Source organism: Cordyceps militaris (assembly GCF_000225605.1).
Source record: "Cordyceps militaris CM01 unplaced genomic scaffold CCM_S00006, whole genome shotgun sequence".
NCBI lineage: Eukaryota > Fungi > Ascomycota > Sordariomycetes > Hypocreales > Cordycipitaceae > Cordyceps > Cordyceps militaris.
Window position 1 is genome coordinate 1,519,591 of NW_006271974.1, and position 25,076 is coordinate 1,544,666.

At 45.0% G+C, this 25,076-nt stretch overlaps 7 protein-coding genes across 7 annotated transcripts; 3 read left to right on the forward strand and 4 right to left on the reverse strand.

Moving 5' to 3' along the window:
* Positions 1–6,693: 6,693 nt before the first annotated feature.
* Positions 6,694–8,223, forward strand: CCM_07746 (uncharacterized protein; the record flags this gene model as incomplete). Its single annotated transcript, XM_006672886.1, has 1 exon — positions 6,694–8,223. The coding sequence occupies one exon, from the start codon at positions 6,694–6,696 to the stop codon at positions 8,221–8,223; it is 1,530 nt and encodes a 509-aa protein (XP_006672949.1).
* A 3,723-nt stretch (positions 8,224–11,946) lies between these two features.
* CCM_07747 (GTP binding protein (Gtp1), putative) lies at positions 11,947–13,391 on the forward strand (the record flags this gene model as incomplete). Its single annotated transcript, XM_006672887.1, has 6 exons — positions 11,947–11,975; positions 12,031–12,059; positions 12,142–12,156; positions 12,207–12,231; positions 12,294–12,725; positions 12,806–13,391. The coding sequence occupies 6 exons, from the start codon at positions 11,947–11,949 to the stop codon at positions 13,389–13,391; spliced, it is 1,116 nt and encodes a 371-aa protein (XP_006672950.1).
* A 492-nt stretch (positions 13,392–13,883) lies between these two features.
* CCM_07748 (uncharacterized protein) lies at positions 13,884–14,536 on the reverse strand (the record flags this gene model as incomplete). The annotated part of the gene is made up of 2 exons (XM_006672888.1): positions 13,884–13,974; positions 14,046–14,536. The coding sequence occupies 2 exons, from the start codon at positions 14,534–14,536 to the stop codon at positions 13,884–13,886; spliced, it is 582 nt and encodes a 193-aa protein (XP_006672951.1).
* Positions 14,537–16,285: 1,749 nt separating this feature from the next.
* CCM_07749 (acyl-CoA dehydrogenase) lies at positions 16,286–17,832 on the reverse strand (the record flags this gene model as incomplete). Its single annotated transcript, XM_006672889.1, has 4 exons — positions 16,286–16,795; positions 16,865–17,609; positions 17,664–17,740; positions 17,809–17,832. The coding sequence occupies 4 exons, from the start codon at positions 17,830–17,832 to the stop codon at positions 16,286–16,288; spliced, it is 1,356 nt and encodes a 451-aa protein (XP_006672952.1).
* A 1,081-nt stretch (positions 17,833–18,913) lies between these two features.
* CCM_07750 (Ras-related protein Rab7) lies at positions 18,914–19,953 on the reverse strand (the record flags this gene model as incomplete). Its single annotated transcript, XM_006672890.1, has 7 exons — positions 18,914–19,023; positions 19,102–19,204; positions 19,258–19,302; positions 19,359–19,538; positions 19,600–19,695; positions 19,770–19,823; positions 19,924–19,953. The coding sequence occupies 7 exons, from the start codon at positions 19,951–19,953 to the stop codon at positions 18,914–18,916; spliced, it is 618 nt and encodes a 205-aa protein (XP_006672953.1).
* A 659-nt stretch (positions 19,954–20,612) lies between these two features.
* On the forward strand, positions 20,613–21,863 carry CCM_07751 (uncharacterized protein; the record flags this gene model as incomplete). Its single annotated transcript, XM_006672891.1, has 3 exons — positions 20,613–20,756; positions 20,866–21,435; positions 21,489–21,863. The coding sequence occupies 3 exons, from the start codon at positions 20,613–20,615 to the stop codon at positions 21,861–21,863; spliced, it is 1,089 nt and encodes a 362-aa protein (XP_006672954.1).
* A 283-nt stretch (positions 21,864–22,146) lies between these two features.
* Positions 22,147–24,036, reverse strand: CCM_07752 (guanosine-diphosphatase; the record flags this gene model as incomplete). Its single annotated transcript, XM_006672892.1, has 2 exons — positions 22,147–23,750; positions 23,802–24,036. The coding sequence occupies 2 exons, from the start codon at positions 24,034–24,036 to the stop codon at positions 22,147–22,149; spliced, it is 1,839 nt and encodes a 612-aa protein (XP_006672955.1).
* Between the last annotated feature and the right edge of the window lie 1,040 nt (positions 24,037–25,076).

The window sequence follows — 25,076 nt, forward strand, 5'->3', positions numbered from 1 at the left end:
TTAAGATAATAGTAACTATAAGTAAATATAAGTCTTTTAGCTTATTCTATAAATATAAAATTATATTTAATATTTATTTAATTAAATTAGAATAGTATAAAGCTATTATAGATTATTTAATAAAAAATCTTATTAATAAATAATAAGATTATTTTATATCTTTCTTATATTTTTTATCCCCCTTTTTTCTATTAGTATTTAAAGATATTATTATTAGGTTTTAGTCTAAATTAAACTCTTATTACTTTTAAACTTTATAATCCTAATTAAATCTTAAAAATAAATAAATAACTATAATAATAAATTCTTTATAAATCTATTTACTAGTATATCTTTTATTAGAAGATATAATACCTTAAATAATCTATATTAATATTCTTATTAAAGCTATAAATAATAAATATTAATATATTATAATTTAATATTAATTTTTTAATTTCTAGTTATAACTAGATAAATTATTTATTAATTATTATAAAAAATTTTATAGAGTAGTCTAAGAATAATATCTATTTCCTAGAAAAGATACTTAAGTATAACTATTTCTTTTATAGTATTTTAAAAAGCTAATAACTTAGCTTTTATAGTAGAAGTTATTATTATACTTTAATATAATACTTTCTAGGCTATAATTCCTTTAAAAAGGATTATAATAAATCCCTAACTAGATCTCCTTATATCTAAATTATTAGTATATAAGGTATTACTTACTATTTATAAAATAATTACTTCTTTATTCTTACTATATATAATATAGTAATCTTTAGTATTAAGAAGATATTAAATAATATAAATAGCTATATTAAAATATATTTAAAATAGGTTTATTAAATAATAAAATAGTATTAATACTATAAATATAATATCTACTTTTATTATAATTAATATATATAGGATTAACTTAATAATCTCTTAATATCTTTTTACTTCTTTTAATATTACTTATCTTATTCTTTTAGTAAATTACTACTATAATAAAGGAGTTTAGACTTAATTAAGACTAGTTACTTTAAACTTAGTTATAATCTTCTTTATATATACTTTATAAAAGAGCTATACTATTTTCTTCTTTTAATTATAAATAATCTTAACTTCTAAGAACTATAATACCTTTCTTTAATTATATATTCTATATTTTTAAAGTAGCTTATAAGTAAATTTATTCCTTTCCTTTATAGCTTCTTTCTTATTTAGAATAATAATATTATTAATAAAGAAAATAATATATATTAACCTCTTTTTATTAAAAAAGAGGTATAATTCTTTTTTATATTATATAAGCCCTAGCTTTATTAATATACTAATAAATTCTAAATACTAGAGAAGTAGTAAGTCTTATAACTTATAAAGTACTTAATTTAGTAGGATATTATAATCTACTTCTTTAAAATCTACTAGTAAATTTATTATTTCTTAGAATCCTAATAGTAGCCTATATAGGACTTTATTTAATAAGTCCTATCTACTAGTATATAAAAAGGTATTTTTAATATTAAACTATTAGGAATTAAGGTTATATTTTACTATAAGTACTATTATTATTTAAAAGGTTTATACTATTAATATAGCTATATATATTTCTTCTTAACTATTAATTAGCTATAAATCCTCTTATATATAGATTTATACTTTATACTTAATTAAGACTTTATTAGTATTAAATTTATATATAAATACCTATTTAAAAGGTAGAGTATATCCCTTTTTAATATTTCTATATATATAGGTTTAGGTCTTTATTTTATTAAAGGCCTATATTTTATTAAGACCTACTTCTTTAAATTAGGTCTTAAAAGTATACCTTTTAATCTTATTCTACCCCTAAGGTAAAGGTAATAAATTATTAGTATAATATAGCTACTTATCTTTTCTAATATTCTAAGTCTAATTATTATCTAATTATTTATTTTAAAATATATATTTTAGTATTATAAATAATATTTATAATTCTTTATTACTATATTTTTTTAGGTTAGTATAATAGGGATTAGTTATATACTCTTTCTTTTTAGTAATAGTCTCTAGTAATTAAAGTATAATAAAGGCTAATTTTATCCTTTTCTATATTAGCTCTTAGCTATTTTTAATCTTCCTTTTAATCCTTTTATTTCTATAAATAGTCTCTTTAAGAATAAAGATTAGGCTTTTTATAATTACTTCCTAAATTTCTAGTTATAATTTAAAATCTTTTATAACTATATCCTATAAATATAGATTATAATCCTTCCTAATAAGCTCTTCTTAAGTTACTAGCTTATCTTTATTAAGTAAGTATAGACTTATCTCCTTATCTTAAGTAATAAAAGACTAAATTCTTATTTTCTAGGTATTTTCTATATATAAATCTTATAATTCTAGTCTTATTTAAAGGCTAAATAAATATATATATATTTAGTTATCTTTTCTTACCTTTAAGGCTAAATTATTAATATCTTTTTCTTAGCTTATATCCTTAAATAGTTCTAATATATCTTTAAATAAAAGTATATTATCTATCCTATTACCTATTACTATCCTTATATTACTATTATTTTTAGTTTTTACCTTTAATATTAAAAATAGTATATTACTTTCTAAAGTTCTAATATTATTTAGGTTTACTTTTTAAGTTTATATAGTATATCTATTAGGTATTATAATATCTTATATCTTATAACTACTTTATCTAGATTTATTTAAATCTTATAACTTATTTTAAGGATTTAGGTTAAGAATAGTATCTTATAAAGTTATTAAGAGAAAATATTTAAGTCTAAATTCTATAGTTAGATTTTAACTTTCTACTTCTATTAAAAACTCTATCTCCTTCTCTAGTTCTAACTTAATAATCCTATCTTTATTCTCTATTTTTAAAGAATAGAATATATTTTTATTAAATTTAATATTCTTTATTATAATAATATAGTTAAGTTAAGGTATTTATATTTAGTATAGGTTTAATATTATATAATTAACTAAATAACTAATATATTCTTTAAGGTATATTTTAAAGTTTTTTTATTAACTCTTTTTTCTTATTTTTAATTAAGAGGGTATACTTAGTATTTATATATATACTATCCTTTTATACTAATCTTTTTACTAATTATATACTTAATACCTTATTTACTCTCTTTAAACTATAAATTTATCTTTTATAATAGTAATTTATATCTATATACTTTCTTTAGGCTATTTCTAAGTAAGAAGGTAGCTATTTTTACTACTTTAGACTATAAGGCTATAAGTAGTCTTAAAGATATTATTAAAATAAGTATTTTCTTAATAACTATTCTTCTAGACCTCTTATTTAACCTATTTAGCTTATAGATATATACTAGTATAGCTTTAATCTTAATTCTTAATTCTTTTACCTATTTTTAATACTTTATTAAAGTATTTTTATAAATTATAGCCTTTTTATTATTATATTTTATAATAAAGACCTTAAGGTTAAATTACCTTTTAATCTATATTATAAAGTTTTTAATTATAAAGAAAAGGGTTTTAATATTTTTAAAAGTAGTTAGAATAGAATAGATTAAACTAATATATTTATCTTATATTATAAAAAGAAAACTTATTCTATTATAACTTAAAGGGTATTTCTATAAATCCTATTTAATTCTTTTAAAAGGTTAAATAGTAAATATATTATTAGTTTCTTTATTAATAATATTTTTTATTAAAGTAGTACTATATACTTTATAATCTAGATATTATATTCTAGTAATTTAGTTATTAGTTAATTCTTAAATTAAAGCCTTAAGTAATTCTTTTTTAAGGTATTTTAATTATAAATACTATAAATAACTATCCTTTTTTCTAGGGAAGGATATTCTTTTTAATATATAATTAAGACTATATTTAAAGGTACTTAAGACTATTTTCTAAAATACTAGCTCCTTTAGTTATTAAATTAGTTTATATTTAAAGAATAGAATATTATCTTTTTTATATAGTTAAGCTATATAGTAATTATTCTTAAGTATACTTTCTTTTAAAGTATTATTATAGTTATTAATCTAGAGCCTAGTTTTAGCTTTTAGAATATTAGTTAAGATTAAATTTATATAGAAGCTAGGAATATAATAGATATTTATTAGATAAAAGTTAATTCCTAGCCTATTAGGGGTAGTTAAGATATATTTTATAATTTTTATTTCTATACTAATAATAGTAGATTAGTAATCTCTAGCCTTAACTAAGATATTTTATAACTTCTTATAGGAATCTAGCTTAAAGAGGCTTTTATTATTTATAATATAGTATAAGCTATAATTATCTAAAAGTATACTTTTATAGTATAAGTAGTAGTTTCTATAAATAGTAAAGAATATATTTTTTATAGGTTTAAAAGTACTTTTAAATAGAATATATATATTATATTCCTTCTATAGCTACTTTCTTTTACTTATAAATACTTTAAGGGTAGCCTATTTAGGTTTATTTATAATTTCTTTAATTTTCTTAGCTTAGAATTTATTTATAGTTATATCTAGTTTAAAAGAACCTAAGTATACCTTTTAAATAATATAGTATTCTTCTAGCTTCTATAAGTAAGTCTAATCTTTCTTTTAATAAAGGTAGTTATATCTTTACTTTTTAGATTTCTTCCCTTATTTATTATCTAATATAAAGAAAGTATTCTTAGTTAACTTCTTATACTTTAATTCTTTTATATTTTCTTTAAATATATTTATAGTAGTTTATAAAGTCTAATTTAATATTAAATTATTCCCTAATAAGGTATCTATATTAATAAAATCCCTTTTTAAGAATATAGCCTATTTAAGTATTATTTTCTTCTTAATTATATCTAAGAAATTAATAATAGCTATTAATCCTTTTATATTAAGAATTTAGTAAAGTAATACTATTTAGTATACTTTTTTTTATATTTAAATCTAACTTAGTCTATTTAATACTATCTTTTTAATAGTTATAATTTACTTATACTCTTTTCTTACTTTTTACTTTATTTTTTTAAGATTTAAGGTAATAATAACCTTTAATTCTTTAAGAATATTCTTAAAAGTATATTAATTATAAATAGCTCTTAATTCTACTACCTTTATTTTAATAGTTTTTTAAGCTCTTAGAAAGAGTTTAAAGTTTATAATAGTACTAATCTAGACTTAGACTAGATTAATATTCTTTTACTTCTTTTTAATTATAGTTACTATTTCTTTTTAAAAATTTATTATTTTTTTATAAGTAATTTTTAAGTTTATATAGTTAATATTTAAATATTTATTTTTATATTAAAACTAAATAAACCTATAAGGCTTTAAGTATAAATTACTATTAAAATAAGGCTAATTTAGGTTTATATAATTTTAAACTTATTTTAAAAATATATAGGCTTTAAGGTAGAGTTTTTACTTATATTATTACTTTAATTCTTTAAGCTTAAGGCTAGAATAGGCTAAAGTAGTTATTATTTTTTAAGTTAATATATTAAAAAAAAAAGAAAAAGAGATTAAAAATATTTTTATATATTTTAAATAAGTTTATAAATAAAATAAAAGTTTTAAATAATAAAAAATATCTTTTATTATTTACTTTTTAAACTTATAACTCTTATAAATTATATAAATAAGTTAATATAAATATTAAATAATTAGTTATAATTAAAAATAATTTTATATAATAAAGTTAAAAAATAATATATATTAAAACTTATAGTTATTTTTATTTTATTCTTTTTTAATTAAAAAAGGAAATTCTTTTCTTTTTATACCTATTTTCTAACCTAGCTAATTAGCCTAATTATACTCTTTTAGTATATCTTTTTATTACCTAATTCTATTAGTAATTAGGATTAGTTTCTCTAAACCTAACTCCTTTATCTATATATTATTATCCCTTTCTAGCTTTCTACTATAAGTAGGTCTCTAGCTGATTGTGCGTACTGTGATCTCCACTTAAATCACAACAAAACTTACCGTCAGCTGAGACAGCCTCAATAACTGTAGCTGACTCGCGGTTCTCAGGACTGGCAGAATAGTGTTTTCGAGGCCTTCTTGTGATAATAATCTGGCTCTTTCCAGTACCAATCCGAACGCCTGATTCGTTCATATTCCTAGTGTCTTGTGGTAGGATACCATAGTCTTCAATCGTCTTTTGTAATAGTTGTTAATATTCCAAAATAATTTCCGGGGGCTCGGCGTCAGGGCTCTGTTATTCAAGTATTTGTTGATGTTTTTTGTAGTATTTATTTCGCCTAAGGAAGCGTGTGGTCCAGTGCTTTCCAGCAACAGGTACATCGGCCGGGTAGGAGCGACGATGACGACTTCGGTTGTAGGATCTAGTTTGCCGCTTCAGTAACAAATTCAGGTCTAATTGCAAGGTTTGATCTATCAAGATAGTCAATATCGGTACAAATCGCCATTTATTCAACATCTAAAAGCGTTATTGTGGTGCTGTTGCGCCCCTTTGCACACTGGGCACCATCGAAAGCGTTGAGCGTGGTACTGAGAATTGCCAGGCCAATTTTGCCAGCTTTAACTAGGGTTTTTTTTTAGATAGATAGAGCCTCGATAATGTCATGTTCTGAATATTGACGCGTCATTATGTGTGATTGTTGAGTTATTATCGAGTGTTGTGTAGACGCGATGTCAAAATGAAGCCTTTGGTGCGGAGCACCAACCTTCGGTGGTGTCTTTGTGGCCCGACGCCTCGTTCCGCACAAATACATCACTCTCACCCAGCATGTCAACTGTCGAGGAGGTGAGACTCTTAGCTCTGCGCGGCCAAGAGCTGCCGACCGCAGACAGAGTCAAATTAGGGTACGCAAAGCAAGCCATCATCCACGGCATCCGTCACCATCTGGCCTTTGCGCAGTCACTCGAGGTTGTTGCCGTCTGCCAGCAGCCCTCGTACCCTGCTTTCACCCGTGCGCGCCATGCACGCCTCATCATGAGCAACATTGTCCCCGACATGGGAGACGATGACGCTGTCTTCCCCTACTGCATCTGGCACCCCGAAGTCGCCGCTGAGGACACCTACCGCGAGGTCGCGCGGCGGTACCCCGGCCTCAAGTATCACGTATCCAGGGCTTGTGCCGTGGCCGGCTACCTCACTCTCTACAAAGAGCTCCATGTCCTTCCAGAGGTGGCTGTCGCCGAAGAGGCGCAGGCGTCGGAGCGGGGTGGCGAGATCTTTCAGCACATCATGGCGCAGCCAATGCGCTACGCCGTCATGAATGACTATGAGAATAAGCTTTACGAGCCGCCGCGCCCCGGCGCTTGTCTCAACGCCGACACAGCTATTGCCTCTGTCCTGCAGTTCCGGAGAATGGACCCTGATGACCGCCTGCAAGCTTGGCCGTCATATTGGGATATCGAAGAGGACGGCTACATCGGTGAGGAGGAGGAAGTCGGGCATGGGAGCGAAAGGCACTTCGGTACTGTGACGGCGCGTGAGATTGAGTTGCTCGAAAACCCGCTGCCTGTTGACCTGCCCGTGGTTAATAAAGACGTGCTGATCTTGATGGCTGCTTACGAGGGCAACTTGGATCGTTATGCACGGCTGCAACGGCCGAGCGTCCTTCGTGGGGAAGAGGGCTGCATCGCGCGTGGTATCTATCACAATACCTCTTTTGCCAAGTGGTGCGCGACCCAAAACTTGAACCCCGCTGCATCGAATGCCAGGCGTACAATGGTTAACGACCTGTCCTGGCTGACACCCAGCATTGCGGAAGAGGATCTTCCTTATATGATCTGGTATCCTCTGCGGCCCGACTTCAAAACTCTCTTTGAAATAGTACGCCGCGAGCCGAGAATGTGGGTTGCAGTCGCCCACGCCTGCATCGCATGCAATTACGCAAGACTTTTTGACTTGCTTCTTTCACGTATTACCCCTACCCGTGAGCTTTTCTGGGAGTCCGGGTACGCGTCCAACCCACACTTCAAGGAGATGCTCGCGCCGCTTCAGGAGCAGGGCAAGCTCAAAGAGGGCAAGGGCGGCGCGGTGGCGGAGGAGGACAAGGAGCCTACCGAGACGCTCGTGAGCGGTTGGCTGTTTGTGGACAGCATATGGGAGAAGCACCATCGCAAGCTGTATGCTGGGCATCGAGCCAACGCCGCGTCTTTGGAGCTATATATGATGGTGCCTGAGAAGATACGGACAGAGGCGGCGGCGTCTGAAACTCTCAATTACGCACTATACGAGTTTGATGATGGTATTGATCGGAAGTGGGATGAGAGTATCTTTCATAAGCAGCTTAAAATTGAAGATTAAGGAATGAAACCGTGCAGCCGACATGGAGGTTCTGCCGCAGTCTATGTAGAAATCATGAGGCGCCGAATTTTTTTTATTGGCAAAGTAAGATTGATTTGTTACAGCATTATCTACAACTAACACTAAGCACCCCTGGAATTAAATACCATTTTTAGAAACGTCGTTGACTATTAGCTGCGCATGATTGAATTATCGATTTATGCCTCAATTTGCAACTCATGCCTTAATTTACAACTTATACCTTAATTTATAACTTATACCTTAATTTATAACTTATACCTTAATTTACAACTTATGCCTTAATTTATAACTTATGCCTTAATTTATAACTTATACCTTAATTTACAACTTATACCTTAATTTATAACTTATACCTTAATTTACAACTTATACCTTAATTTATAACTTATACCTTAATTTATAACTTATACTTTAATTTATAACTTGTGCCTTAATTTACAACTCGTGCCTCAATTTACAACTCGTCACCGCTACCCTATACGAGCCCGGTCGACTGGGAGTTGGAACTTGCTGAGCTCCGGACCCCCCCTATGCCGCTGCCTTTCGAGGGCACAACCTGTGGTCCCCAAGTCCCGGGAACAAAGCAACTACCAAAGGGTACCAACTTGGCAAATCTCAATACTTGCCCTCTCAATGCCTGCTGCGACGTATGGGGTTTCTGCGGCACGACCGAGGACTTCTGTACGGAAACTCCCAGCCGACATTGGCGCTCCAGGCACCGCCAAACCCAACGCCAATGGTTGCATATCCAATTGCGGTCGGAAACGTGTCAACAATGACAAGGCTCCGGCAGAATTCAAAAAGGTTGGCTACTATGAGGCCTTTGGTATGACTTGGCATAAGAAGCACAGAGGCATCTACATCATGTGGTGCCTCGCGACAGTGAATCGCTAAGCCACAACTTTTACAAAACCGTGAAAATAGGCGACATTCGGCACTAATAAAGTAACATAGAAGTAACGTTATTCACTAAATACCTCGCCCATTACTCACGGGCTGACAGGCCAGGACGAGATATAATAAAAAATTGATCCAGCTTTCTAGAGTCGCCCGGGGTCTTTCCATTCGTATTCCAACTTTCTCTCAATTTGAGGCACCTTTTTTCAAGCTCGTTACTGCTATGACAGCCAAAGCTTTCCTTCTAAGCCAACAAAGAATGTGCGACAACGTGTTCTACGACTACGAAGGATGTGGCCATCTCGGCAGTGACAAGGTCAACCTTTGCGAGGACGCCATAAAAGCCATGATGCGCTGCCCTCGGAGCGATTGCGAGGCTGTGCTTGGGGGATATAAGCCCGGCAGATGCAGTTCCTGCCTCCTACCCTCGCCCCCTGATTCCGAGTACTGAATTTTGACGCGACATCATTGTACGAATCATGCAGAAGCCATCTGGTCAGGTCAGCAAATGGCCAACTTCACCAAGATTGAACACTTGTGAAATCGATAAGACCTGCCAAAGATACGTTGCTGCGTATTTCCAAGTAAATTGCTAGGAATAGAAATACATAACCTCTTCGTCTAGCCTTCCTTGCATCCATTGCGGCCGTGCTTTAGATTCTGCCTGCATCCAGCGATTCATGTGCACAAGTCAGTAGTAGCAAGCTAGCAAGCCTCGGTACACTTGGCCTCTTATTTTGCCTGTGCGCTCGTGCCGCTGCCTCGTTGTGTAACCAGCTCCGCCTTCTCTTTGAGTATTCGTTGATCTTGACCGGTGCTTTGCGCAAGAAACGCCATGGGGATCATCAAGGCGGCCCAGTGCCTGACGAGCAACATACGGATTTGGTCAGTCATATCAATGATTCGCTGGAACTATTCCATAACCAGACGTCTCCAGATAAGCTAGCCAATGACGCTCGCGAATACCTTGAAGGTAGCTGTTCTTGAAAACAGCAGGATGTTTGAAGGTAGCTGTTCTTGAAAACAGCAGGATGTTTGAAGGTAGCTGTTCTTGAATACAGCAGGATGTTGTCCAGGTTGGCAAGGTACGCCCGCTGCAATGCATCTAGCTTGGGCATCTCAAGCGCGTCTCCCCGAGTCAGTCCGCGGGTTTTCCGCGGCGGCATGTCTTGCAGGACAGAATTCGGTTAGAGGTTCTGAAACCGACGAGGGAGCCCGAGGCGGATCATTTCTGCCCTGAATGAGGCGGAGCCTGGAGTCATGAAGTTCTAGATGCGTTGCCAAGGTACTGCAGTTGGCCGATGAGCACGTAGCAAGACGCCACGAACGTGCTGTCTTGGTCCGATGACATGATAGATTGGCCGTAGTGTCGGGAATGAGTCTGAGGCTTAGATTCTCTGTAATCTTGGCAAAAGAAATCGGTCTCGGGTGTTTTCTTTCCGTTGATGCTGATGTGTGGCATTTCCGAATAGCTGGATGGCTTCGCAGCGATATGGCATGGCTGGTACAGATATACCATTTGCTTTCAGTTCGGCAGCGGCGAAGCCGAGACTACATAGAGCAAAATTTCGGGCGACAAAATACACGCCCAGCTCATGTTCGAATGCTTCGAGGCGAGGCATGCTCGCTTGATGTGAGAGACAGAGGACGCAGTGTTCTCAGACTTGCTCGTTGCCAAGAGATACACTGGGCGGCACCGCAGGAGAAAGCGTTTGGAAGGAGTTCATTTCCAAAACGGCGAACCTTGAAGCATGGTCAGACTGCCGCTAGCAGCTGCCTTATGCAGTGTGTTTCACGACATTCACTTACCGCCACGTGGAGAGGCGTTTGCGCCGGATACTCACACGTGTACCCCGACAATACACCGTTGTGACATGCCGGTCGGTTTCATTGCTTGAACAGTCATCGGCGTTTTTTTCTCTCGTCGTGTCCGTCACAAATCCCTTTGACGAGTCGTCACCTACATTGATGCATCCTGTCCGTGTGTTGCGGCCTGCCCTCGGCATTCTCCGCGATACCTTGTGTCACTACTTGAATGGTTTGTCCGTGGTGACACGCCAGTCAAACCACGAATTGATGTAGCCCCTGGATCCATGGGTAGGTCCATTTCCAACTGTCATAACCGACACAATGGTAGAGCAGCCCAATCCATATCGCAGATCTGTTGCTTGGCGGCAGGTTCACTAGCAGATAACTATACGACGATAGACTGAGGAAATCGAGCCTAAATGTCGATGTAAAGAGCTCTCCTATTTTGAGCCTCCCATCAGTTTCTAGGCACGACATGTTTCACCCAGAATTCGACGTGGACGTAAGCCTATCCGGGAAAGGCAAGTGATGAATGGGGGAGTCGCCGTAAGGCCCCGCGAAGATGCGCTGAAAGGCCGATTGAAAGCCCTGGCCGGGTGCCGAAGACAAGCTTGTTTGTGGATGTGGTGCCTGTGCTGCAGGGGTTTACTGGCCGTGACAGGTGACAGGTGAGTTGTAGGGTAGTTCGAGGAGTATCTACTGTCAGGTCGCCGACGTTTTTCCAATGTATATGGAGTAATGCATGTAAAATGCAATACAAGGGAAATTGCCAAGGTATAGAGTTATGTTGATACAGGCCACCGACGAACGTGCAACACGGCCAGAAAGGAAGGCGGTGAATCTTCTCGCGCGCATCCATCCCCCCGCCAAATATTCTGCCAACATCCCCCACCTTGTGCTTGAGCCGCATGTTCAGCGACTTTTTGATACCACACGATACGAGTCGACCAGCCAGATTGCAGACGGCAAGTCCGTCTATAAAGAACTGGATTCAACATGGTCAACATTACGGATAAGATCAAGGAGTATGCCGCGCTCGCGACCCCTGCTAGCCGGCACATCGGCTGACAAGAGTTTTAGGATTGAGGAGGAGATGAAGAGGACGCAAAGTACGTTGACTACGACCACCCTGGACACCAATCGCTCCTGTCTTGTTGGCTCTTCAACCGCATACTGACTCGTTTTCTCTAGAAAACAAGGCCACAGGTTCGTGCACCGCCAAGCGATCCATGCGCAGAATTAACAACCCGATCCAGAATATCACTTGGGTCTACTAAAAGGGTACGCTTTCCCTCCGCCCCCCGACCACCACTTGACAGCTCCCTTCTTACCAACCCTCGCAGTAAAATCGCCCGTCTCCGCGCACAGCTCCTCGAGCCGGGCCCCGGCGCCGGCGGCGGTCCCGGTGCCGGTTTCGACGTGAGCAAGTCGGGCGACGCGCGCATCGCCCTCGTCGGCTTCCCCTCGGTCGGCAAGTCGACGTTCCTGTCCAAAGTCACAAAGACCAAGTCCGAGGCCGCCTCATACTCGTTTACGACGCTCACGGCCATTCCCGGCGTGCTCGAGTACGGCGGCGCCGAGATTCAGCTGCTCGATCTGCCGGGTATCATTGAAGGCGCCGCCGAGGGCAAGGGCCGCGGCCGGCAGGTCATCTCGGCCGCCAAGACGAGCGATCTGATTCTGATGGTGCTTGACGCGACGAAGCGCGCTGAGCAGCGCGCGCTGCTCGAGGCGGAGCTCGAGGCTGTCGGCATCCGGCTGAACCGTAGTCCTCCGTACGTGGTCTTCCCTTTGTCCCACCATGCAAAGTATGGGCTGCTTCTTTGTTCGCTAACAATCTGGTCGGCTCGTGTAGCAACATTTACCTCAAGGTGAAAAAAGCCGGCGGCATGAAAATCACATTCCAGTCACCACCCAAGTGTCTCGACGAACGGATGCTGTACAACATCCTGCGCGACTACAAGATCCTCAACTGCGAGGTGCTCGTGCGCGACGAAGAGGCCACCGTCGACGACTTCATCGATGTCATCATGAAGGACCACCGCAAATACATCAACTGCCTGTACGTGTACAACAAGATTGACAGCGTCTCGCTCGACTTTCTCGACTCGCTCGCGCGCGAGCCCAACACGGTCGTTATGAGCTGCGAGCTCGACCTCGGCGTCCAAGACGTCATTGACCGCTGCTGGAAGGAGCTGCGCCTGATTCGCCTGTATACCAAGCGCAAGGGCATCGAGCCCAACTTTAACGAGGCCCTCATTGTGCGCAGCAACAGCTCCATCGAGGACGTGTGCGACCGCATCCACAGAAACATGAAGGACACGTTCAAGTACGCCCTCGTCTGGGGTGCGAGCGCGCGGCACATACCACAGCGCGTGGGCTTGGGCCACATGGTATGTGACGAGGACGTTGTGTATATTGTCAGTGGGTGGAAAGCATAAACATAAGTCAATAAAAGAAAAAAAATTGCATCGACTGTAGGCATCAACAGTGACGAGGTAGATGTAAGAATGTAGCATTGTTCTCAATCTGAGGTAATCAACAAAAGAAATAATTGTCATGTCCAATAATAGCCAAATTCCAACCACGCAGTATAAGCATTTGCACCATTCATTACTTTCCAAAGCATCCGCACACCGCATCAAGGAAATGATTAAAGAAACCAAAACGCCTGTCTAAAATCGCATCCAGTAGCCGCCGCCTGCTGGAGGGACCATGTCTCGATTGCCCCAGCAAAATATATCATATGGGCGACAACTGGGGTTGTAAAACTTCAAATCAATGTAATTCTGCGTCGCATCAAACCCAAGGACGTAACAGGCAAGAAGAGGACGATAGAAGAACAGATAATGTCGAAAAAAAGAAGCGCATTCTATATGTACACAGGAGGACGCCATGTGCACCCTAAATATGGCTCGCTTTGTTGTTGTAGTTTAAGCCTTGGGGATGGACTTGCTGCCAAAGAGGTTATCGCCGCTGAGCTTCTTAGCGCTGGCTTGGGCAAAGAGAGACTTTGGCTTGGCCCTGCGGAAGAGACGGTTAGCACTGGCATGAGATGAGAGGGTCGAGGATTGTCTCGTAGACTTTTTGCTTACTTGCTGACGTGCTTGTTCCGGAGGGCATTGATCTTGGCAGAGCAGGGGCTCATGATGTTGTCCGACGGCGAGACGTATTGCTTGGTACTAATAGCCACGAGGGTCTTGTTAGTGGGAAATGGCAAGCGAGGCAGGCCGGTGATGGACGGCGTAGGGGACGGAGCAGAAGAAGAAGAGTCAGAAAACAGAGAGAGGGTAGGGGAGGAAGCAAAAGAACAAGACGAGGCATCTGAAGAATTGGTAGCAGTGTTTCTGGCGAGCGCCAAGGCGGCGGGACGGAAAGGAGAACGAGACGAGACGGTCGGCGCGGTGAATCTGCTAGGCGAGGCCGCAGAGGCTGCCTTGGTGCGGTGGACGTACGGTTCCTCGGCCATTTTGCTGTGAAAGACCTGGCGGTGGTAGTCCATGCTCTTGACATCCTTGGACTGCGTGTTCTGCTGGTGCTGCTCCATGGAGGCGTTGACGTCCTTGTTGCCGAGAATGGAAGACATGGCGAAATGACGGGCGGGTATAGATGGAGAGAGGGTGTTTTTGTATGCGTAGAAGATTTCTTGTTGCGCAGACAGCAGATGTTGAAGGAGGCAGAAAGCAGACCACGAGCGAGAGAGGCAGGCACGGGCAAAGCCAGGTGGTTGAGGTATGCGGGCAAGCCTTTGTGTTGTGTGGAGAGGTGGTGGTCCGGTCCCGTTTCTGGAGGCGATCCGTTTTCCCGCGTGAAACACTTTTTGTATTTGATTTGCAATACCAATTCAGCAGAAATGTTCTTCTTGTTCTTTTGAAACGTGAGAGAAATGAATCTGTTAATGGCCAAGCAAGGGGCGGTGCCGTCGTCTTTTATCGTGGTGGTGTGCGGTGCACAAGAAATCAAAACAACCGGAAAAAAAAGGTAAATAGAATAGCTTGTATAAGAGACAAGTCAAGGTTCTGGTTGCGGTGGTTTTTTTGATCTTTGGTAGACTGTACATGCAAAGCCGCATTCACGTCCCCCAGACAAGGCAGGACAAGAGAAAAAAAAAGTAAACTTGGGGCGCGGTCGGCTAGGCAACGGAGGAAACGGGTCCGTACCTGGCGGGAATGCTGGCAGTGGAGACTATTAGTGGCGGCTTGTGGGACGGCTGGTGGCTGATGGCCACTTCTAGTTGAATGAATTAATGAATTAGTAGAGCTAGTGGCTGAACTGCCATTTGTTTCACAGACTGAAGTTCCAACTACCCTGAACGGGAAACAGATGATAGGATGAGAAGGATCGTCTCCGGCTGGACCGATTCATGCCGACCAAGAGGACGAGAGGGCTCATGCGTACTCTTTCTCGAGTTTGGCAATCCCAGGCATCTACATAAAAGTGTTTGTCCTCGATGCCAAGTTGGAAGTGACATCTTGTTGCCCCCCATTATAGAACCAAGCTAAACATCACCATGTACTCTCTACATTTCCCCCCTAACAACGACCAAAGAAGACTTACCGACATATTACAAACCTTGCTTATAGGTTATACGTGACTCACAAAATCCAATTCACCCCAGAAACCGTGTCCCCCTCCCCCAAATGCATGTGACGTGGTTCTGCCAAACCGCAAATCTCCTGCAACTAACTGCATGAATCTGGCCCGCTGTTTGCACAGGCCAGCAACAAACGCCCGCCGACCTGACAACAGACGATGTGCAACGTGCAGCGTACACAAAAACAACACCAGCTCGTATAGAGAACATGGGGTGCGGCCAATCAATATGCATTGATCGGGATATTCGTTTGGCTAGCCAGATTTTTCAAGATGCGCACCTGCATATGCCGCGAATGGCGGCCTCGTCTCGGCTGGCATACGCCGCGCACGTGGCTGACAACAACACCATCACGCTGTAACGGTCATGACCTTTAATGCCGACCTTAACCCTAATCCCTACATTCCTCCCAATATACCTGCTCCTCGCGCCGATGAGATCGACATCACCGCCTTTTACCGCACCATCCCAGTCTCTTGCTTACGCCGAATCTCAAGTCGGGCACACGGCCGGTCAACCCTCTGCCGCATCTCGCAACATCGGCACTCAGTGCCGGTTGGCTGCGCAAAAGAGCCTCGCTGCCGTGGCAGCACAAGATTATCACTTTGACAAGCTATATTCAACAGCGGCATATGCATTGCATCGTCATACGTAGTGCAGCTTTGTAGAGCACATTTGTCCTCAATTGTTACAAACTTCGCGGCACATATTCTTTGTACACACACACACACACCCATACCCTTACAGCTTGGTGTGCTTAATCCGCGAGCCAATCTCCTTGTTCTGAATCCCGTACTGCTGCAGCAGCTCCTTGGACTTGGCCTGCTGCCACTTGATCTTGTCCGTCGCCTGCTTGCCGCGCTTGTTCTCGTTGCGGCCCATCTGCTGGAGGTGCACCTCGTCCGGTCCGTCAGCGAAGCGCAGCGTGCGGATGCCCGCCCACATGGCCGCCAGCGGCGTGTCCTGCGAGATGCCCTGGCCGCCAAACGACTGCACGGCGCGGTCAATGACGGTCAGCGCCATCTGCGGGATCAGCACCTTGGCCTGCGCAATCTCCGTCAGCGCCTTCTTGGGGCCGTGCTCGTCCATCTTGACGGCCGCGTTGAGCACAATCAGCCGCGCCGCGTCGATTTCGATGCGCGACTTGGCGATCCATTCGAGGATCACGCCGTGCTCGCGCAGGAGCTTGCCAAACGGCTTCTTGCGCTCGTCGTTGACGCGCATCAGCATCCAGTCGAGGGCGACTTCAGACTGTGGGAAGGGAAGCTGGTTAGCATCTTTGCCGGTGGTCGGTTCGGGGATGGGGGGGGAAACACTTACAGCACCAATAGAACGCATGGCGTGGTGGATGCGGCCGGGGCCAAGACGGCCCTGGATAATCTCGAAACCGCGGCCCTCGCCGAGGACCATGTTGCTGAGGGGCACGCGGACATTGGTAAAGGTAATCTGGCCGTGGCCATGCGGCGCGTCGTCGTAGCCGTAGACCTTGAGCATGCGCTCGATCTTGACACCGGGCGTGCCGGCCGGCACGAGCACGACCGACTGCTGCTCGTAGACGTTCTTGTTCCCGGCGTCCGTCTTGCCCATGACAATGTACAGCTTGCAGCGGGGGTCGCCGGCACCGCTCGACCACCACTTGGCGCCGTTGAGCACGTACGCGTCGCCGTCGCGGCGAATGTCCATCTGGATGTTCGTCGCGTCCGACGAGGCGATGTCCGGCTCCGTCATGAGGAACGCGGAGCGGATTTGGCCGGCCATGAGCGGGACCAGCCACTCCTTCTTCTGAGCCTCGTTGCCGTACTTGGCCAGCACCTCCATGTTGCCCGTGTCCGGGGCGGCGCAGTTGCAGGCTTCCGAGGCGCTGCGCGAGCGGCCCAGCCACTCGGCCATGAGCCCGTACTCGAGGTTGGTCCAACCGGGCGACTCCTTGTAGTGGCCCTTGGGCAGGAACATGTTCCACAGACCCAGCTTCTGCGCCTTGGCTTTGAGGTCGTCGATGATGGACGGGTGGTTCTCCCAGCGGGCGTCACCCTCGCCAATCTGCGCTTCGAGGACAGCGTCGGCACTGCGGCACCCGGGATTAGCGCAAACTTGTGAGGAACCGAGCGAGAGTTCTTACGGGATGCACTCTTCCTCAACAAACTTGGCGACGACATCGATCGCCTTCTTGGCCCGGTCGCTCACCAGGTGGGAGACCTAGGAACATGTCAGTCCGCTTCACGATGCGTGTGTGGGGGCACATGGATGGGGGGGTTTGGCTGTACAATTGCGGGAATCTTGTGCGACATGATGAGACTGGTAACCGGGGACGACAGGAATGAATCTTTTTCCAGCATTCGTATATTGATATAGTACGAGGACCTTGTTCTTGCCTCGTCTGCTATTTTCAGAAGAAGAGTAGAGAAGAAGACAAAGTACCGAGATGGACCAGGTAGAATGGGACAAATAAAAAGATGGGGGAAACGGGGATTATTGAGCGCGCGGGGGAAGCGGCAAGTTGAAATACGAAACTAGCAATAGTTTCTGTGGAGGATGTCGGGACTAGTCGATGATAGTTATCCCGGACGATGGAGTAGCGTGTTGAAAAGAAGAGATGAGAGAGGGTGAGGGTGAGGAGACGGGAGGTTAGAGACCGGACTTTTGACAGAACGGCCGATCGCCAGTCCGGAACCGAGGCTCTGGGGAAGCTTTGGCGGGCCCTGATTAGCTGGTTCGGGGAGACGGCCCCAGCCTCGGGGCGGGCAGTGGGTTGCAGCTTTGGGGATGCTATGTCCGTGCCGGCGCGCTTGGTGAGCTTGAACAAGTTGAAAAATACCTTTGCCGTGTTTGCAGTTGCAGCACTGAGTTACCTGGCTGCTGACGTATTCGTTTTCGTGGGAAAGCTCGACTCCATGGACTTTGGGACGGCCCCTCGGTTGTGGGCGTGCCACCCTCGGTACACATCTGTAGGTACACTTGATATGCACAGCTTCTAGCTCACTGTCGATTTTGAGCTAGCTCAAATTGAAGAATCGTCGAGCAGCGAGTGGCCTGATCGTCACCGACCAGTAGCATTCTACAGGACAGATCAGACCACAAGTAGCACCATCCACAGCGCATCACCAAGGTCGACACAGACCACAGCACTCGGCAGACTGCCCATCCATGACCATCATTAAGATTCAAAGGCAAACATCAATACTCCCGGTTCGAGATATGTTACATAAAAAAAGGACGGGGCGAACAATCAACCCCGGGGACGGGCTATCACACGTCTCTTCCACCACTCTCGTCTCCCCTCCTCCACTAGCAGTCTATTTCAGGATCCAACATATTAACAACCAGGTAAAACCCTTTTCTAGCAGAAATAGCAGAGCTGGAACGGCATCTTTAACAAGCACAGCCGTCGCGGTCGTTTTCGATGTGGATGTTGATGGGGTCGTCAAAGTCGCCGCTGAACTCTTCCGATTCTTCCTGCGCCAGGGCGTTTCTAGCAATGACTGCTTCGTTGATTAGCATCCGCTCTCTCCACCAGGTGAAAAACTCTCAAGCATCTCGCATCAAGTTGAGTTACGTACCCTCGAAAGCCTGGTCGACATTGATGGCCTCCTTGGCACTCGTCTCAAAGTAGGGAATGTCGCCCTTGGACTGGCAAAACGTCATGGCGCGCTTGTTGGAAATCTAGCCCACGTCAGCAACACGCACATCATCATATCCTGCAGAACCAAACTCACCACTCGCTTGCTCTCGTCGACGTCAATCTTGTTGCCAATGACAACCTGCACACGAATTCGTTAGCCTACACATCTCCAACCGCAAGCCAGAGCCAACCTACAAAGGGAAAGTTGGGCGGGTCGCGCGGCGAGGCCTGGATCAGGAATTCGTCGCGCCAGCTGTCCAGAGCCTCGAAGCTCTTTGCATTGTTGACATCGTATACGAGGACGCAGCAGTCGGCGCCGCGGTAAAAGGCGACGCCCAGCGACTGGAAGCGTTCTTGGCCGGCGGTATCCCACAGCTGTTGCCACACACGTTAGCCCGCGTTGCCCTGCGTAGAACACAGGATTCTGTTGTCGCACCTGCATGGTGACTTGTCTATCGTCCACCAGGACCTCCTTTGTCGAAAAATCGGCGCCAATCGTGGCCTTGTAGCTGGCGCTAAACTCCTTGTCGACCTGTAGGACATAGCCTGCGTTAGTCTCGTAGTCTCTAGCCGCACACTCATCATCGTCTCCGGGAGGGTCTGTACATATTGCTTCATCAGACTGGTCTTGCCGACACCGCTATCTCCGAGGATGATGACCTAAAAAAAATACAACCCAAGTTAGCACACACCGCACGCTCTCGTCTCTCCCTCCTCGCGGCCAGTGTTCGGCCGGCTCCATCGTTTCGACGTCTCGCACCTTGAGGAGCACCTTCTTGCGCGACGACATGTTGGGCGGCTTGTCGGGCTTTTCGAGTGCGCGTGTGCGGTTGTCAATGACGTGATGCAGAGCCCAGCCGGGTAGACGGTTGTCGGTGAACGGGTTGCGTCCGGTGAATCCCCTTGATTTCTCTCAGGAACCTGTCACCGGGTAGAAGAGGCTCGTAGAAGGGAAGAGGAATCCAACGTTGCCACTTGCGAGCAGTTTGTCGATCGCGAAGCTGCACGTTGTTGAGGGAGTTGCAATGATTCAGGTAACTAGAGGGGAGACCCAGATGGGTTATTAGAGTTAGTTACCTATCCAAGGATGACGGTGCAGGTGGTGTGGGCAGGCTACAGCGGCGCTAAAACAGGAGCTGGAACCGGATGCAATCAACCGTCAAGATAAAAAGATAAAAAGGTCTCTGGCGCCAACTAATTTCGTCACCAGGCACGGCAACAGCCACTAAAAAACGCCACACGTGATGGCCTACAAGCGCTGAAACCTGACAAATAGGGGCCGGTTACAGCGGACGACGTCACAAGCTACAGCGAGTTGCGCCACAGTCCCAAGTGGCTCATTGGAGGTGTCTGTCTGTCTCGGTTCGACGTCTTGGCTTGCAGCTTCAATCTTCCCACATTCCCAATCTCTATGGACTCGTCCCCAGCGTTGCCCACGCTGCGCTGGCCATGGCGGACAATGGCCTCATTGACAAAGTTCATGACCTGAGCGACCTCGAGCTCGCCGTGCTGCTATGCCTCATCAGCCGCGAGCACTGTCTGATCAGTACCCCAGACAGCGCCATGGACGACTTGGTGCTGGAGCTGCAGCTGGTATGCCATCTCCAGAAACGATTCCCATCGCCCGGCCTCGGAGGTGATGAGAGATTGACAGGACCAACTACGAAGCCTAGATACCGAGAAACTAACATGCCCGATCTAGATCGCAACCAAGACATTTGGCCTCGAATGGGCCGTCATCGACTGCTCCCCCTCCACCACCCTCGAGGACTTTGCCTCCTCTCTCCTCTCTACCTCGCCTCCGCTGCCGCCCTCCGACCCGACAATCAACGCCGGCGGCCCTTCCTACTTCTCCCAGCACGGCTCCCTCCGCCCTCTCGGCGGCACCACCCCCAGCAGCAGTCCGCAAATCGCCAACTTTGTCCTCGCCCGGCACCTCGACCGCGCGCCGCACGCCGTCCAGATTCAGGCCCTCGAGCTGTTGCGCACCCGCCGCCTCTTTACCCGCACCACCGTGCAGGTTGCCCCCAAGCAATTTGTCTTTGTCCCCGTGCTCGCCGCCGCCACCGGCGGGCAGGCCCGGGTCACGCCGCACCTCAATGACTTCTTGGCCATGGCCCACTGGCACGACCCCGGGCACGGATTCGTCAACACCGAGGAGCAGGGCGCGCAAGATCTTGACCACGACGACGACGCGGCGTCGACAGGGAGCATTGTCAAAACGGTGCGTGCGGAGCGACACCCAACAGCGCCCGCTCTCATCTCCAAAGACGTAGGTTGCCCCTTTCTGCTCACCTGGTCGGAAAATGCTGACGACAAGTGCAGGACATCATATGTCTACGTGAAAGGGGCCAAAGGGTGCAGGTCGACATTGATGTGGTCCGGTACCAGATGAACGTCGTCTCGTTTCTACGCATGCACCGCGCCGTCGACCATGGTATCACGCCTGCTGCCACAAAGCACTTTGGCCAGCTCATGCGCAACCTCGCGCCCCTGCACCGGCTCGACTTCGTCACGCCTGCTCTTGTCGGTCTCGCTGCCCGCAAGGTTTACCTGCACCGCATCCGCATCACCGACCCGCGCAAGGAGAGGAGCATGCAGTGGGGGAGCAGACTCGAGGCCGTCGAAGCCTTGCTGCACGACGTAGGCCCGGAAGAGGTTCTCGACGAGGTTATGACCATGGTGACGGCACCCGTATAATCACGTCATATAGAATCAGCTGCAATAGTAAAACGCCAAACGCTTAGCTTTTTTAAAGCCTTGTTTATTAAGTCTACCTATAGGTAGCAGCTAATGCAAATGCAATTCCAGTCATCCTTTTCTGGAGCGATGCCTCCCGGCGCTGTTACTCCACCCGAGTATCGTAGCGGCGTCATGTTGTACACGTTACTTTCGCGCCTGCCCTTTTCTTCGTCAAAGAACGCCAAGTAGTATAATATATCCGTGCGAAATGAATAAAAAGAAACTCCCCTGTAAGTATCGTTTATGCAACCTTGTTAACTTGGCACTTCCAGCCTGAGTTGGCCTCGAGCAGGGGTAGGCTCGCACCCAGGCACCAGCCGAGCTCGTTGCCGTTAATCTTCTTGGCAATCTTGACCTCGCGGTCGATGGGCATGTCATAGCCAGTGTGAAGTAGCGCCAGCATAAAGTTGAGGTCCAGGCAGTACTCGGGGCGGTCGTTGAGCTCCTCCATGGCCTTCGGGTTGCTCTCAAACGCGCTCCAGCCCTTCTCGCCCTGACAGACGGTGTGCGTCAGGTCGTGCATCTCGCGGAGCGTAAAAGACTCGGGCATACCCAGCGGTTGCATGCGATCATAGAAGAAGGAGAAGATGAGTACCTCCTGCTTGGCGAAAGTTTTGGCTAGGGCCGGCTGGTGCACGCCGTTGAACGAGCAGGGGCCCATCTTGCACGGGGCGTCCTTGTTCAGCAGATTCTCGGCTAGGCTGCGGCACTGTGCCGACGAGGGCTCACTGGGACCCGTGAATGTGACTTCATGCTTCTTGTCCTCGCCGAGCGTAACGTTGACCTTGCGCTCGAAACCGGGGAGAATGCAAGGGTTGACAATGGCCTTGGATAGCCAGGACTGGTCGGAACCCTTGCTTTTCGCAAGATCGTCAACGAGAGCTTGGTGGATTCGTTCGCGCGCAGCCATGAGACCGAACTTGAGGTGCGAGTGCTGGTACAGCTCAAACTTATGACCACCATAGTTGAGCTCGTACTTGTGATCACCTTCAGCGAGCTTCTCGGGAGCTGCGTCACCAATGCTCTTGTAGAGGGGCTCGAAGACAATCTGAGTAGACCCGCCGCCAAGATCGAAAATGGCAGCCGTCTCGCCCTTTTCCTCTGTGCCAATCTTGCCAAGCAGGTAGTTGGTAGTGATCCAAGCGTAGACACCCTCGTCGGAACCGTCCATCAGGGCAACACCATTCTTCTCGGCGGAAACCACGGGGAAGGGATAGTCGGTCTCAAGGTGAGTGCGAACCTGCTTGAGAATGGCGTCGGCCTTTTCGACGCCAATCATGCGGAGGCCAGCGGTAGCCTTGACAGCGACGGGGGTGCAGCCCTTGAGCTTGTCAGGGACGTGCTCCATAGCAACCTTCATGAGGGCATCGAGGCTCTTGGCCGCAGCGACAGGGTCGTCCTTGTAGGCGCTGAGACCACCGACTCCCTTCTCGGTCATCTTGAATTCCTCACTCTCGAGTTCAGGCACCGCCCCGCAGTTGTTGAACTTGTAGACGTGAATGCGGGACCCAGTGCTACCGGCATCAATCATGAGGACATACTGCACGAGAGGCTGATCCTTCTTGTACGGCTTGGAGCACTTTTTGGTCGTCAGGGCGGGGTCGCTGCCGTCGTCGGTTTCGGTAGTGTCGCTGCCAGCAGCGGGGGCTTTGGTAGCATCCTTGCTCGACGATGAGTCGACTCCAGCAGCGGCCTTTGAGGCTTCTTTGGCTGAGTCCTGGGCCGGGGTGTTCACGATGGGCTTCTCGATGGGTGTCGTAACTGGCTTCTCGACTGGCCGCTCGGCGACCGGCGTGTTGACGCCGGTGGTCAGGCCAACGGGATCGGGGAGGGGTTTTTGAGAGGCTATATAAGATCAGCAGTGCAACATGCCACTTCGCAAGGAGCAAGACGAACCGGAAGGCTGAACAGGGACGTCGGAGGGCGACAGCCAGTAGAACAGGCAGATGATAGCAAAAACGATGGCGATCGTCTTGAAGTATCGCGTCTTTTGCGACTGGGCTGACCACGACTCCTTCATCTTGGCGAAGAATCCTGGATTGCGGGACTTGGGCTGGTAGCGACCGGGTTTCTCGTGGGGGTCGTCGGAACGTTTGGTGGCAGACTCGGGTGGTGTCAAGAGGCCCGGCATCAGGCTTTCGGCACCTCGACTCGTGCGACGAGTAGTTATCTTGTTCAGCGAGATGCGCACTCACACAAGCGAGGCGCAAACAGGACAAACAAGATGGCGTAGGAATAGAATGCAAATAAAGAGCGAATGAAGGAAGAAAAAGTGTAGAACTAGGAAGAGAGAAGAACTAGATTGGCGATAACCAGTAGGTCGTCCTTGGCGTGTTTGTCAGGGGTACCGGTATCTGTAGAGTTCTCGGCACTGTGCTCTGTTTGTACTGAGAGTGAAAAGGTGTGGTTACTGTGCGAACGAGGATTTAGTCGCACTGGTGACCTAAAACGCCCCAGAGAAAATTTCAGGGGAACATCCGCCCTTGATAGGGGCAAAGTCTCCATTAGTGTGGGTCAGAATCCAGAATCAACGATGTTGTCACTGTGATAGTTATTCCACAGAGGTTATTAAGTTACAGGCACAGTTAGGAATGGCAGCTCTCTTTTTCCAACAAGATAAAGAAAATGCTCACTAATACAACCTAGTTATTGAAGCTAATAAGCTACTCCATAATCTGTAATCTGTACTCAAAAGTCAAACCCCAGCCTCTTTGAGGTACTCTGCCCTATCTCAACAGTGGCCCGGTGCCTTCGCTATAGGGAGGTAGATAGAGCTTGCCTTGCCGAATGAATTGTTTGGGCTGCAGACATTTACGGATACTGGGAACGGATTTCATAATTGCCGTGTCTTGACGAACCTACCACCTGCGGCGTGATGCCATAATCAGACTTGCGTATCGGTGCTGCCTGCGCCACATGCGGCGTTTGCACTTGCCACTCCGCAACGGGCCGTCCGCGCTGATGAAGGACGACGATGTGACGACAAGCCTACGAGCCAACGCAGTCCGCCTGCTGCCTTGCCTGAAACAGCGCTACATTAGTAGCAGCAGGACGCCAGACTTTTCTCACGCCCACCTTGTCACAACTCAACCCGTATTGACTGCCCGCGCTCATTGTTTCCGAATTCAGTCTCAATTCTTCATCGGCGCCTGGTTCCCCGCTTCGCCGATC